This window comes from Pogonomyrmex barbatus, unplaced genomic scaffold (assembly GCF_055798465.1).
Source record: "Pogonomyrmex barbatus isolate J1 unplaced genomic scaffold, ASM5579846v1 scaffold2, whole genome shotgun sequence".
NCBI classification, from domain to species: Eukaryota; Metazoa; Arthropoda; class Insecta; order Hymenoptera; family Formicidae; genus Pogonomyrmex; species Pogonomyrmex barbatus.
The window spans coordinates 22,791,719-22,807,382 of NW_028297116.1; the positions used below are offsets into that span (position 1 = coordinate 22,791,719).

Consider the following 15,664-nt stretch of genomic DNA (forward strand, 5'->3'; position numbering starts at 1 on the left):
GGAACGATATGATGATCGAATTGAATAACTTTCTGTGCGTCGTTATGTGCTTGTACCCAGTTTCGCCGAATGAGCGCGATTTGCGCATTCTCTCACGCTATCTTAAGTAACAAGAATTTTTATATACCTGTAGAAAAGAAATGCCCTCCCTCCTTCACCTCGGGGAGGCGTCTCTTCCTTTGATTTCGATGAAAGTTGATTTTGGTCTCGTAGAATAACCATAAGAATAAGATAAGCATTTTACGAACGAATAGAGGGTGAGATATGTATTACTTCACGCAGTTCACGCTCTCTCGATGGCAAAGCGAAAAAAAAATTAACGCAGACACACACAAAAGTGTTTTGTACAAAGGTCCTTTGGTTATGTATGTATAATAAAGTGACGTCCAGAAATATATTTGCGGAGGATTGTCTTTTTCGATGCGCGCGGCAAGACGAATACGATCCACTTATTCCTTAATCGACTTGAAAATACTCGCTTTTCTGCAAGAATCACATTATTCACAGAGATAATCTTCAGATCGGATAAATGTTAGATTTATTTTTTAGATCGATCGTGGACGAGCAAGTCTTTAATCGATCCTAATAATGTTTACGGGACGCGTTACACCACGCGCAAACAACTCGGTAAATAAATACGACTGACGTAGTATAAAAACGTGTTTTAATAAATATCAATAAAAAAAAGTTACAGAAAATATCTACAGAGATTACAAATACCAATATATAAAATTACATGTCCCGCAACATGATTATCTAGGACCCTTACATTTGTCAATATGTCTAGTCTTAACATTAATCTTAATTATAATGTCGATCGCTACCGCTAAAGGTAATCATAATACTCTTCATTGTGACACCCGATTCAGAGAATATTGTCAATTTTTTTTTTTTATAGTTCCGTTTACGCGCGCATTTTCTAACACGCATTAATAGTAAATAGTATGCCATTCAACAATCAAAATTTCTGCGAGTTAAAACGACGAGACTGAAAAAATACAGACTGCCTATTATGAGATAACTCTTGCTCGTGCGACGAGTACAAAGAATAGGAGATTTGCTAAAGGGGACCAATATTCACAAGTATGAAACGAGTTCTAGATTACAAGGCACTAGTAAGAACTCAATAGTCACTCTTTCTAAATATCCACTGTACCCTGCGGATAAGCAAAGAGCTTTTATTTGTCGTAATATAGGACTAGCAAGATATACAGGGTGTACCACCGCTAAGGCATTACTCTTCCATAGACAGATAGTAAGAATGTTGCTTCATCTTTTTTAATTATACAATCTTTAAATTTTTAACATTTATATATTTTTTCGAATCAACTTTGAAGTAAAAGTTTTATCAATTTTATCTATTCGTGAGCGCGAAATTATCTATTAACCCATCTCCTTTTTTAAAGCTTAAATTACTCCTTTATAATTATTTTTTTTTTTTTTATTAATATCCCGAATTTTTAGAGAAAAATTCACTTTAAATGATCGAGAAATCCATTATTGAAATATGAATCGATAGAAGTGAAACGCCCTGTATATGAGAGATTCAAGCATTTATTTACCGAAATTGTGCGTTTGCTCGAATGTACGGGTATACAAGCACCATCAAAATCGCGTTCGTTTAGGAATACTACGTTTGGTAAAAAAAATTATTACATAACCCTCCGGTTATACAGGAACATTCGTAGCAGAGTCTTCGTGTTTCGAACGCTTCGCTTTCTCCGTTACGACTTTAGATTTTTACTCTTAATCGTAACGCTTGTATACTGAAAAAATTCTCTTTGGGATATTTTTCTATGTACAACGATGAATAGTTTTATCGCGCTCGAGAAAGAGCGATTGCATTCTTCTTCTTTCCGCCCAAAAATGTAATTTTGTCCTATAGCATACAACAGTCTATGTATGATTTTTCAATTCCGAAGAATATGATCGCAAATGTAGTATACATATTTTGTTATTAAACTGCAATTCTAATCAGGTGATGTTTCGTCTTTTTCATAATGACATGTTCATAAGCCTGAGATTCATAGTAACTATGTCTCTGCTTAAAACGACCTGCACAAATTAATTTATATTAAACATATGTCTTTCATAAATCCTTTTTTTAAAAAAAGTGCAGTTAGTAAACGGAGAGATTGTGTCTTGCCTATTCTCAATTAACTTAAAAATTTATAAAAAAGATGACATGCAAAAATACTACATTTTTTAATAACCGAGGAAAACTCGGTTGCTTAAGTGAATAAAAATACATGAATTATTCATCATCGTCAATCGTTACAAATAGATAAATAATCGAACGAACGTAGTAACAGTTCGCCTTGTTCACGAAGACAAAGGAAATTCTATGAATAATTCAAAATACAAAAATGATTTCCTAAAATAATCAATACAGCATGTATATACGAGAGCCCAAAAACAAAACACACCAGATCGAGCTCTCGCGATACAATTTGAAAAAAGCATCATTCACGACGTGAAACGCTAAGTCGTTTTCCTGACGTCAAAATAATAGTAACATAGATACAAATTACACATCGAGAAATCCCTTCTAAAATTCAATTTCATTGATATTGTAAAGATTTCTAAAGCGAAAAGATTGGAGACTTCGAATTACGACTGCTAATTAAACCAAAGCCTCGTTGTGATAATGATGATAGTGATGATGTATGTGCTCGTGGACGTGTCTTCGGCTAGACGTGGCTGCCACTGCGTTCTGCGAAAATTCACGTTCGAGCCAACGCACAACCTGCGCCATGGCTCGAGCCTGATCCTGCTCCCGCGTGGCGTGTTTCAACTGATGCTTCTTGCTCGCTCTACCGCACTGTTGCATATGAGCGAATTGCGCATCGTTGCGCTGTATGTTGCTATGATTGTTGGTGATCGTTTGATGATTGACCGTTTGCTGATTGTTGTTAGGCACGAGATTAACAATATTGCGATGAGTGTTGTTGCTGCTAGTGGTATGTTGTGGCGTGTCGTTGTAGACCGTTGTCGGTGCGAGTACGTTACGATTAAACAACTGCGAATACGACGTATAGTTCGGAGAGGAATGCGTCACGTTGTTGCTGTTGGTTGTATGTTGCGCGGTCTCGTTGTAGACCGTCGTCGATGCGAGCACGTTACGATTCAGCAACTGCGAATATGTCCTCGGCGTTGCGTGCCGCGTTTTCCTCAGATTTGCCGATCGCGACTTGGCCGGCGTTTTAGGAAACGACACGGAATGATGAGTGCTCTCCCGAATTGGTTTGTGATAATTCGTCGCTGTTTGACGAGGCTCCAGAGATGTGTGACAGTCCTGATTATTATGATTCGTGGTTTCTAAGTGGGGACTGTGAGATGGAATGCGCGGTTGATCATTTTGGTGGCGTTTCCTGCAGGCGGAAAAATAGATCTCTAAATCTTTAATCAAGACAGGATATTGCTTTAAATATCTTAATTTAATTAAATAATATTTAAGAAGGTATTCAAAGATCATCGATGAAAAAAGAATTTTAATTATCCACTATGCATTATATAAATAAAAATACACGAAATATTTAATATGCACTATTTTTGCAAAATTAATCGCTGCAATTGATTCACCTTGATGTGTGAAAACTGAGATTATTTTTTTCCATGTTAGCCTGAATAATCTCCAGTAATTGTTGTCTTTGTAGAGCGCCGCTGCGTTTCCTCTGATTCGCCGTAAGAAGCGGCGTTAATGGCGAGAACGTGGGGGAAGTGTCACTATCATCACTCACATCACCCTCCGAGCTGTTTGAATAGGGAGATGGTAAATGGGGCACCGGACCGACTCTTCTACGCAGCTCCTCCTGCTGTACTCGATTCGTTCGGGCGTTCTCATCGTCATTCTCGCTGTGAGTCTCCACTTCTTTTCGCTCAGTCTGCAATTGAAATGGCAAATAATAAAACAAATGTAAGCGCGATGTCAAAAATATCACGTCAATTCAAACGTATTCCTACTAAACAAAGCGCATAATTTATGAAGATACGCAAATACGTAAATGTTTTATCATTTATACTTTATATTTTATACTAAAGAAAATTTTGCCTTATCTAATTAACAATCGATTCAATCTGTCAAAAGATAATATCTATAAAATATCTACAATTATATTTTTAATTTAAAAATATAATCGTTAAAACTTTAAGTTATAAATTCTAGTATAATAAATTCTAGTATAATAAAGATTCGATGGATAGATTATATTATATTAATTATATATCAACAACCAAAATCTCGCGAGAGGAAACTTCGCAAAGAGCATTCCCCTTTTTACTTCTTCATTTTTCTTTGGCATCCCGACGCGCGTATCGCGAGCGCATGGCTTGGATGTCGGCACGGCCGGCCACGGCGGCCGCCACTGCCGCCGCCGTCGCTGCCGACGTATATACGCAACGTAGTTCACACGAGGAATGTAGGTCTCACCTGACAACGATACCGCGTTGCTCTTCTCCTTCTAGGAACTCTGCTCGCACCATTCCGAGCGGTAGTGGTAGCGGCAGCGGCAGCGGCTGCGGTGGCGGCGGTTGTCGTCGCCGCGTGGCTGCACGAGGCGGCGTGCTTCAAATGGCAGCAGGACGACGAGTTGTGCTGGTGACCGCCGGGCGACGTCGTAGCCTGCGGCGTCTGCGTGGCATTTAGGCAGGTGCCGGCGGCATTGCGCGGCGCCTGGCTGCTGCTGCTGCTGGCCCGCTGATCCGGCGACACCGTCAGTTTCACTTTAATCGTCTTGCTGCCGCACGGCGGTACTTGGATAGAGGCGCCTAACGTGTCGTAGATGGTGGTCACCAGACCGGCTATGTCGTCCTTGGTGATCTTCCCATGTCCGTCAAAGTCGTACAGAGTGAAGGAGAACTCTTGCCGCCGCCGGTCGCCCTCCGCGACCGACACGTCGCACTCGAATTCCTGCAACGAGAACAGGATCGTTTGAATAAAAAAAAAAAAAAAAAAAAAAACTCGAGTACACGACTCTAATAAATACGAGTAACACATATTGAGTCGTGTCGAAAAGGAAATCTTGATAACAAGCGAATATTTTATGCGCTTAAAAGATATTATACATTTCTCTTTCGTTTAATATCACGAAATCGGAATTTCAAAGGAAAAAATGCCAGATGAAACAATTGCTGCAGAAATATTTACACCGCGAATTAAAAAATATAATATAATAAATGTAATATTAACTGCTGAATATAAATTGCTGAATAGTACTTGCAAAAGTTGACAGAAAGCAAATTACAAATTTTGATGGAAAGTTCATTTGAACGTTCATTTGATCAACGTGCGCGACGCCGTGTTCGCTAGCAAAAGTAGCTTTCCTACCTAAGATAAGTACATAAATCAAAATATTTCACCTCAAAACTAAGCTGTTTCGTTGTACCGCAAGTAGGCTGTTCATCATTACCGGTAGGTCCTGCAGGCACGCTCGAGCCATCAGTCGCGACCTGCGGCGACTCCGCGGGGGAAATTAAAATCGGCCGCGACTCCGTCGTCGTCGGTGGTGGCGAGACGTTGCAGGTCGCTGGGACGCCCGTCAGCAACTCTTCGGAATCGCTACCTTCCGTATTGGTCCCTACGACTGAACAGATAACAAGGAAGTTTCGTTATTCGAAGAGACTACCAAACAAGACTTTTGATTTATGCGATCTTTCTTCGAAAGGGAAAGAGAGATGAGATTAGATTGCTTACGTTTGTGTTTTTCTATTATTTCGTAAGGGCGCATTATGTATTTCTCGTTTTATTATATGTCGACGCGCAAACGCGCGATTGCTGGGCGCGGCGCGAGCCGGGAACGCGATCGGAAAGCCGCTCTCCGGTCGCTCGCTCGCTTTCCCGTCGCGCACGATCGCGATTTCTGCCCTCGAGCGAGAGAGGCAGACGAGCGAATAAAAGGCGGCATTTTAACACACGCCGCGCGCGGCATCCGCGACCGGTGGCGTGTTTGGTGTACAGGCGGTATTTTTATGCTTCCCCGCGCCGACGGCGCGTCCCGCCGGGGAGAAAACCTTTCGGCGACTGGTATAACCGGGGAAGCAGCTGGAATTCTCTAAGCAGAACCGTCGAATCTCGGTTCTCTCATAATATCTCGGAGATCTCGGCATTCGCAAAAAAAAAAAAAAAAAAAAAAACGATTTCCACGTTTACGTGTCATCGAAACTGGTGAAACAATCATTATTCTAAACTTTCCACGATCATCGTTTTCTTTTTTCTCTTTTTCTTCTTGAAAATGTCACGTGAGAAAACCTATATTTTTACTTGCTTTTCCACGAAGACTCGATTTTTCTCTTTTCAAGCGAATCTATTATTTTTCAAGGACTGCTGTTACAGAGAAAATTCGTGTCTTTCAATTCTTGACAATATCGCGCCGCGAGCGATCATCGCGCGATGTTTAAAAAAAAAAAAAAAAAAAAAAAAAAACGCACGGAAAGAGAAGAACAGAAAATGTCGAAAACCATTCGTTTTCTAAATTCGCGTACTCCCCCTTTGAATGGCATCTCTCGGCTTTTACGTTCTGAATCGCAGGCTTCGGTTTTATCGTCAACCATTGTGTAATGGGCCGTAAACGCGTCCTACCTAACGGGCACAGAGCGCGGATGTGCGATAGACGCGGCTGTTAAACTCGGACTCAACAGCGGCAGAGAGACACGTACATGTGGTCTCGTGCGTACATACGCATGACTCGTGTGCGTAAGAGGTGTGCACAAATCTACCTCCGACATTTGATACCCGGGACTACCACGCGCGAAAACTGACGAAACATCCGCGGTACATTGTTCTCGGAAGTTGCAACTTGACACGTAATCGTTAGTTAATCTTTCCGAATTGAAAAATATACACGTGCAATATGCAAATGCACATGCACAAATATACAACGCAGCATGGATGTGTTAATTCACTACTTTTCCAACTCTTTAATTTCTAATATCACCATTATTTACATCTTATTCTTAACAATTGGACTTGCACATATTTTCTCTCTTTAACAACTTATTCTAATATATTCACATTGAGTGAATAATTTTAATAACTATTTCGACACGCAATTGTTATCTATTTAAATGATGAACGATATTGAGACTCGTAGGCGTATTTCGAAAATTTTTTCAGATTCACGATATGATGAGCAAATAAAAAATATAATAAAAATATAATTATTAAAATATATTAAAAGATAGATATTGCCAAGTAAAATTTCGTAAAACACTTGATGTCTTCACATTTTTTCGCATATGTTGTTAGAGTCAGTCGAGAAAGTTAATAATTATATAAAGTATGTATTAACAATGATTTTGCAGTTTTGAGGAGACTCGTCAAACTCGTGTCGAGAAATCGGAAAGACGTAAGAACTTGGAGCAATTTTGTTTTGTCGCTAAATGCACGCACCGCAATTTCCGCGCTATCTTCAACGACGCGTTACGAGACAAGCATGTAGACTATAGATAGGCCGAAAGCCAAGAAAAGTGTAAGTATGACGTAAGACCACGTGGTATCCACCTCGATAATATCTTGGCATTATCCAGCACTGACGACGGTCATTCTTTTGCGACGAGACGATTGATTGTAAGAATACAGACGCCACCGCTGTGCTCGTCTGCATTCTTTTTTTCTTCGAAATCTCCTTTACTACCCTCCGCCACTTTTTAACCAGGTCTCTCAGGTATCCGAATGCCATAATTCGATCTGGATGAAACTTACTTAAAATTTCCACGAAAAACATACCATCTTTATAACATCATCTTCTGAAAAGAATTTTAATGATTTTTCCAACGGATGGAATTTTAATGATTTTTCAAACGGAAGAAATTATATCGCGTTTAAAATGAAATAATTAATTTTCAAAATCTTTTTTTTACATTTCTAAAACCTGTTTTCTAAGAATGCACTTGATAAGAAAATGTTAGAAAAGCAAATAAACGAGTTTTCCTCGGATTATCTCGCCAGACTTCAAAAAATATCGAGTATAATCTTAAAATTTATAGGAAACCACCTTTTGTGAAAAGATAAGTAAATTAAAATAACCGGCATTTTAATATCTAAATTAAATGTGGGTCCAAGAATTTTTATATTTTCTGCAAATCTGTTATATATAAAATTCTTTAATTCTACTTTTGGCGTTGACAAAGTTGATAAAAATAAAACAAAGTTGATAAATAATGTATTACGATATGTCACGTTGATTATTACGTTCAGAAAAAGATTAAATTTAATTAAATAAGGATACACAATTAATTCATCTTCATATGAGACATTTACTTTTTGACTAAATAAATAAATAAAATAAAAAAGACATGAACACGTAAAGACATGAAGACTGTAAATTGTTTACAATAGCTCGTTAAAGATTTATTAAAAATTCGTTCAAAAACTATTATTAATCGACACCAGCAGGGAATTTAAATGAGCGTGTCGAACATTCTTTTCCCTTTTCATGGTCGATCCGAACGGAGCACGAGTCTCAATATCGCGCGTGTTTTGAAAGGAAGGCGAGATCATTACCAGAAAAGGGTCTGTAGCCAGCGAGGAACCTTGCTCGCCACCACTTTACCAATCCGGTAGCCATGGAACCTTCATGCGTGCGTGCATGCGTGCGTGCGTGCATGCGTGCGTGCGTGCGTGCGTGCGTGCGTGCGTGCGTGCGTGCGTGCGTGCGTGCGTGCGTGCGTGCGTGCGTGCGTGCGTGCGTACGTGCGTGCGTCGTGCGTGCGTGCGTGATGGGTGCGTGAGTGAGTGCGGGCGATCGTCGTGATCCCTCTACACTTTACTCCCCGCTCTCGGGCCGGCGGCACACTTTGTTCTTCCTTCGTAACTACCGACACGCCGTCCTGGATGCATGCGAGTTATCCGTATTGCTCTCCCCCAGGTACTTCCGGTTAGGCGTAGCTCCTCGTGACAACAATCCGCCCCGCACCCCGTGCACCTCATCGATCTGTCATCCGGTGGTGATCCGGAAACCATACGAGGGGCACGAATACACACTCCAGGGTCGCCCTTATGTACGCACCATTGAAATTCCGAGCGAGTACATAGGACCGTTGCTGCCGTCGTCGTCGTCGTCGTCGTCGTCGTCGTCGTCGTCGTCGTCGCCGTCGTCGTCGTCGTCGCCGTCGTCGTCGTCGTCGTCGTCGTCGTCGTCGTCGTCGTCGTCGTCGTCGTCGTCGTCGCCGTCGTCGTCGTCGTCGCCGTCGTCGCCGTCGTCGTCGTCACCGACGCCGACGCCGACGCACACTGTACACACGTGCTCGTGACGGACTCCACCAAACAAATCTGACAGATAAATGTACATGCGAGCGAGCCAACGAACGAACGAACGAACGAACGAACGAACGAACGAACGTATGAACGTGACAATCTCACATCACTCGCTCGAAAACGTCGCGCGACACTGCCGGAAGGATCGTGCGTTTTTGTCACTCGCGCATCGAGGTGAAACGAAGCGCGAAGTACGGAAATCCTCCTCCTCCACCACCACCACCACCACCGCCTCTCCTCCTCTTTCTTCTCTCGCAGCTACAAACTTAGCCGTCTCGCGGTTCGGACACGACTACGGGCGCTCGTCCTCGCCTAAAAGCACGTTCTCCGTGATTCCCCTACCTACCCGCGCGCCATACCACCACTACCACTGTCATTGTCGGCACGGCACCATCGCGTCGCAGCAGCCACCACCATACCAGCCGATTAGGCAAGCGGGCAAGCAAGCGGGCAAGCAAGCGGGCAAGCAAGCGGGCAAGCAAGCGGGCAAGCAAGCGGGCAAGCAAGCGGGCAAGCAAGCGGGCAAGCAAGCGGGCAAGCAAGCGGGCAAGCAAGCGGGCAAGCAAGCGGGCAAGCAAGCGGGCAAGCAAACGGGCAAGCAAGCGGGCAAGCAAGCGGGCAAGCAAGCGGGCAAGCAAGCGGGCAAGCGAGCAGGCAGACAGGCAAGCCTGTATTCCTCGGCTCGTCGTCGTCCAGTGCCGAGCCGAGGATACACGGACCCTGAAGATAGGAGGCGCGGCACGGCTCTTCAACCTCTACCTACCTACTCTCCTCTTCTCTTCTCTTCTCTTATTTTCTCTTTCTCCTTTGCATACCCGTTCATCGAAGATCCCAGCACCGCAGAGTCTTTCTACGGGGAGAGAATCTCGGTATGAAGCCCCGTTTACACGACCCAGAACTGTAACAGTACTCTGGCCATACGTAATTACGGAGATACACACGTCATATGGAATGTATTTTTCAAACTTGTATGCCTTATATAAAAATACAAGAGTAATTTCTTTATTTTCATACCGAGAATAATCAAGTAAATATGTGTAATGAATTAGAATTTTCATTCGACAGGATATTCGTAATTTTTAAAATTTTTATTTATATATTATAAAAGATTTTTCTCTAAAAAAATAATATAATATTCACTTAGAAGTATAACGTAATTCGATTACAGATAGCGCGAGACGGCCTTAACGATGAGGAAGGATTAACTTCACGCGGTTACTCCGAGTTTTGGTGCCGACAAGAGCCGACGCCGACGTCTGGCGTCGTCAGTCTCGAAGATTAACGCAAATTTCGTCACAATCGCTGAGTGACAACGGCTTTCCCCGTTATCTTCCGGTGTTCCGAACCAAAGTTGCCGAAAGCCGAAAGCCTCGCTCGTCAAACTCGTTGATTTATTGCGCTCGATGTCGCATTTTCAAGAGACATGCCGCAGCAAGTCGATCTTTGACTATCTCTGTGAATTAAAAATTTTAGTCACTATATATGAATTACGTTATCATAATTTCTCATTGACATAATTATCACTAATTGAAGTTATTACATCAAATTTATTAATCCTAATTGGAAACAGAGTTCTCTTTCCCTGGATCCACAAATCAAATTTTTTTTATATAAATATCTTGTAAAATATTAAAGAAATATTCTTTTTAAGTGATTCTTTCATTTGTTAATTTACAATGTCGTACAATACTTGATAATTTTTTCACCAACTACAGTGGCGAAAAATAAAATGAGAAATAAATTGGATATATTTTCCGATATAAAATATGATACTATTTACTACTCGGGATCGAAAATTGATCAGAATTATAATAAAAAAAAAATCACACGTTATAGTATAATAACCCAAATTTAACTCTAGTAGTCAAGGATCGGTATAATTTGTTATTTTTCTTTCTACCCTTCGCATATATTTGCGTAATAAATAAGCATCATCCCCTCGCCTCTCCTCCCCCCACTCCTCCCAAGTGTGTAACATTACGCGTAAAGAAACTTAATCTCGCGATTGTTATTAAAAAAAGGAAGAAGGAAATCCTGAACTTCCGGTTCATTTCTATTGAAGGAATCGATACCCTCGTCATTGAGATCACTTCGATGTTTACGTCGACGACACGCACGTCATCGTTCACAAACGCGCGGTTGTGTTGTTTCGACGCTTCAATGAATCACGAGTCAAACGGAGAGAGATGAAAGACGACGATGGAAGGAGAGAGAAAGAACGACGAATTGGGGCGGTGAGTGGGTGGGTGGGGAGAAGGGAACAAAGGGTGACAAGCAAATTAGAGAAACGCGCTCCGATTTTGCATTCTTCTTTTCGTCGAGAGAGAGACGCTCTTTATTTACATCGCTTCACCGAGGCCATGCTCGTCCGAGTGGTGCTGCGCAGCACCACTCGGTATAAAGTTCGTCCGTGTCAAATCGGAGATACTCTTTTTGGAGACTGTACCCGCACGCTATTATCTCCTAGCGGTGTTTCAGAAGAAACATAGGCGTCGCCGCACCAAAGGAGTTTTCTCGGAGCTTAGCGTTTCGGACGTATTCCTTTCTATACACGTGATTACCGTCCACATCCCTCGTCTATCTTTCTCCATCCATCGTCCTAACCATTGCCGTGCGCTACTGTTGGCAGCACGCTCGATCGAAATAAAAAAAGAGAAGAGAAACAATTAACTTGGACAAAAACACGACAAGCTCCCTTTGTATACGGCATCCCGCGCTCCGATCGCGTAAGCGCGAAATTAAATATTATACGTCGCGAGATACATATATACCTACCGACACCTCTATGCTTTTACATAGCCCCTCGTCAATCCCTTCTCACGTTTTCTATGGCGTTTAATGTGATTTCAAAAAACAAAACAAACGAATCTTTAACAAAGCAAAGTATCACGTGTCTCGCGTTTACTTGTTTTACTTGTTTTCAAATATTCCTGTTCTTTTTTTTATTACATTTTTTGTGAAGGAAATTAATTTCGTTGACAAATAAGCAACATGATTACGCGTGATTACAAGTGTACAACTTAAACTTTGAATTTAAAAAAAACCTATATTATTAACTTCGATATTAAGTAAAACTTAAAAATTTTTCCATTTCAGAAATTTTTTTCTTGTGTATTTCTAGATGTAATTTTCTACATTAAAATTCATTGTTTCATTCATTTAATCTCGGCTTAATCTCTATTCAAATGTATTATTATTCTCTTGCTCTTTTACGTTAAAAACCGTGAAATTTGCGACGTATCGAGAGGAATACCCGCAGAGTTGTCGTGTTTGAAAATGGTTTGTACAGACCCGACCGGCGTAATGGCGAGATCGAATAACGACAGAATCCCTGTTGCGGATGCAGCGTGGCATCTCTCTGAGAAAGAGACAGAGATCGACCGAGAGAGAAAGACTCGAGTAAACACGGCGCATTTCCGCCGTTCGGAATTTTCTATTTCGTAGAGTAAGAGCCCCCGGACGTCGGCGCCACTGGACGGCCGGCCGGCCGGTCGGTCGGTCGGTCGGTCGGCTCGAAGCATCCCCCTCGCACTCTCTATACAGAAAGGCTCTCTCTACCCGCTATGCTACGGCGTGCTGCGCTGCGCCGCACCGCGCCGCGTTGCGGTACGGTTTGCCGTGCCATCCTCAGCCGCGTAGCGTGGCTAGTTGTTTCTTTTCTTTATTCCTTTGTCGGAAAGTCGGCGGCAAGTCTCGTTTTTAAGAGGCGGCAGAGAGGGTCGGGTGAAGGGAGAGAGCGGCATGCGGTGCGACGAGGGGAGGACAGAGGCAAAAGGGAAACGGCGGCCAGCGAGCGAGGGTTGCGAGGGGGATGGGAGGGAGCGGGATGGCGGCTCGGTACAGCCCGGGGGAGGGGAGGGGAGGTGCCGCGCGACTCGCGCTGTTCGCTGGTAAGAGGAAATAAAACGCGCGGTTCAAAAACGCGGATACAGACTAACCTCGAAATAACGCCGGCAACGCGCACGAGACTCTCTCCTTTTCTCTCCCTTCCCCCATTCCCTCCCTCTCTTTTTCCCTTTCTGTTCCGCGGGTGTTGAATCCGAGTCATCTATTAATAATAAACTATTTCCAGATGCGTCCTGTGTGCCACCGTCAAGAACTCAATCGCCTCTCTCTCTCTCTCTCTCTATCTCTGTAACTTCGGTCGAGCGCTTTGATCTCCTCCAGTGATCACCTGACGTGCGTCAGTTAGATCACAGAGAAAAATCGGGATCCATTGTAATTTGAGCGCGCACGATTTCGTATCAATCATTTCAATTGGCGCATTTTTAATCGGTCGCGAATAAACGCGAGAGCCATCCTCGCCTCTCTTCCGAGACGTATCGGGAACTGAACTCGACGATATTACATCAATTTCAATTATCCGATCGCAAAACGAAGAAGAGATAGATATGACTAGACACTACGCATCAGCGTCGTTAATTAGACACTTGGGGATGAAGGATCATCCCGTGGATCAGACGATGTCGTCGATCGGTCGTAAGATCGACGGATCGATCGGCCGCGGCTGATCGGTCGCGAATGTCGCGCACGATCACGTCGATTAGACGACGGTAACGGCGTCAAAAGGGCGAGGTAAATATTTATCGCGCGAGGATCGACGTAAGGGGGCAGGAAGAGAAGCGAAGGGAAGGGAAGGGAAGGAAAAGAGTCGCGGGGGAGATGCACGGAGGCTCAAGACGCGCCGGGCAGGATACAGAGAAGGCTATAATACAGTTTTGCCGCGAGCGAGAGCGCGGCGAGAGTGACTCGCGCCGGCCAACCGGCGTCGGTCGGTTTTGCTGGACTCTCTCCGCGCGATGCGGCTTGCCGGATGATACCGGGTGGGAAGGAGGGAGAACTCCGACATACGACAGTGAGGTCGACGCGGAGGAACGAGCGAGCGGACGCGGTAGAACCTCGGTCGTGTTACGGCGCGGGGGAAAGGAGGAAGCGGTCGGTGCGTTTGATCTCGGCCGCGGGCGCCGACAAAGCGTTCGTCCACTCTCCTACAACGGCGGACCGTCCCTTGGGTGCGCGCGTGAGAGCGACGTCTGTGTAGTAGTGTGGAAGGAAAGAAAGATAGGGAGAAAGAGAAAGAGCGAGCGAGAGAGAACGTGAAGCCGAAAGGATGAGAGAGAAAGAGTCAACCGTACAGCAAGGACCGCACCACAAAGAATGAGAAGGATGAAGGAATCGGAGCGGTTAAAGTGGAAGAGAGAAAAGAAAACGAAAAGGAGGAAGATTGTGAGCGGTTACCCCGGCAAGGGAAAAGGTGGAAAGGGAACGGGGGAAGGGGAATCATGAGGGATCCGTTCCACGATTCATCGTGCTGTTGCGCTCACTCTAGCATGGCGCTTTGCCGCGCCACTCCCTCGCGACGGCGGTACCAACACGTTCGCATACATACATACATATACATATATATATATATATATATACATAAATATATATATATATATATATACACACACATACATACATACATACATACATACATACATACATACATACATATATACACACGCCATCGGCTTTGCTATTAATAAATAATGTTCTCCGTAGTTCGCATTACAACTAAAATTCCTTCCCACACCATCGCCGTAGTTGTCGTTGTTGTCGTCGTTGCAGAGGATGTATTCTCGATTTCGAACACTCGACCGCTCATGAACTCCTCTCCTTCTGTCCCCGGCCAACACGATGGACACGCGGTCTGTCACATCGGAGGGACGCATTAATGTTCACAGCTTCTACTCCGTGTGTGTTGGATGTATATATGTGCGCGCATTTCGTGGGATCGCCACGAAGGAGAAACGCGTCAATTATTTCACATCGAGAAAAAGTTGCATCGGAGAAAAGGCGAGAGAGAGAGAGAGAGAGAGAGAGAGAGAGAGAGAGAGAGAGAGAGAGAGAGAGAGAGAGAGAGAGAGAGAGAGAGATGAGTTCCCGTAACCAGCAATGATTTTCTATGGCCTTTGACGAGTATTTTCTTTTTTCGCAATATCATCGAATCCATGAGATATTGATTCGTCTCTAACGTAGAATAATTGTATTATATTGGCGTATACATTAAAACCACATTATCGTTTTATTTTCTATTCTCTATTCATTTTCTCATATTTAATATTGCGATTTAAAATATTGCAGAGAAGGTTTGACGATTTACGAATTCAAATAATATAGGACAAAAACGATACGAAACTCACTACCATATAGATGCTGAAATTTTGTTAATATCGGAACGCCATACTAATTGGCAATCTTTGGCCGTTTAATTATCGCTCAGGAAAGATATCGCGTATAATTATGCGTGATTTAATTTGTGGGCACAAATAACCGAATTACAAAATCCCGATCGATGACCCGACGATAGCCGTTCGAATAATGTATGTGACACACAAATGATAAGGGGAGGCCTTTGAAGTGTCTCTG

The 15,664-nt window shown here is 43.2% G+C and overlaps 1 protein-coding gene and 1 long non-coding RNA gene across 5 annotated transcripts; one reads left to right on the plus strand and one right to left on the minus strand.

Moving 5' to 3' along the window:
• Positions 1-647: 647 nt before the first annotated feature.
• nkd (NKD inhibitor of WNT signaling pathway naked cuticle) lies at positions 648-10,465 on the minus strand. 4 transcript variants are annotated; one of them, XM_089077101.1, is made up of 5 exons: positions 10,017-10,465; positions 5,359-5,582; positions 4,430-4,909; positions 3,583-3,884; positions 648-3,371 (listed from the first exon to the last, which is right to left on the minus strand). In XM_089077101.1, the coding sequence occupies exons 1-5, from the start codon at positions 10,309-10,311 to the stop codon at positions 2,624-2,626; spliced, it is 2,049 nt and encodes a 682-aa protein (XP_088933227.1). In that variant the 5' UTR covers positions 10,312-10,465; the 3' UTR covers positions 648-2,623. The 4 variants fall into 4 exon arrangements, with proteins under 4 accessions (XP_088933227.1, XP_088933228.1, XP_011641851.2 ...); XM_089077102.1 differs by lacking the exon at positions 10,017-10,465 and adding an exon at positions 8,815-9,850; XM_011643549.2 differs by lacking the exon at positions 10,017-10,465 and adding an exon at positions 8,501-8,958.
• On the plus strand, positions 9,981-10,734 carry LOC148936763 (uncharacterized). The gene is made up of 2 exons (XR_016139326.1): positions 9,981-10,122; positions 10,422-10,734. It is a non-coding gene; the product is annotated as an uncharacterized LOC148936763 (long non-coding RNA).
• Positions 10,735-15,664: the final 4,930 nt, after the last annotated feature.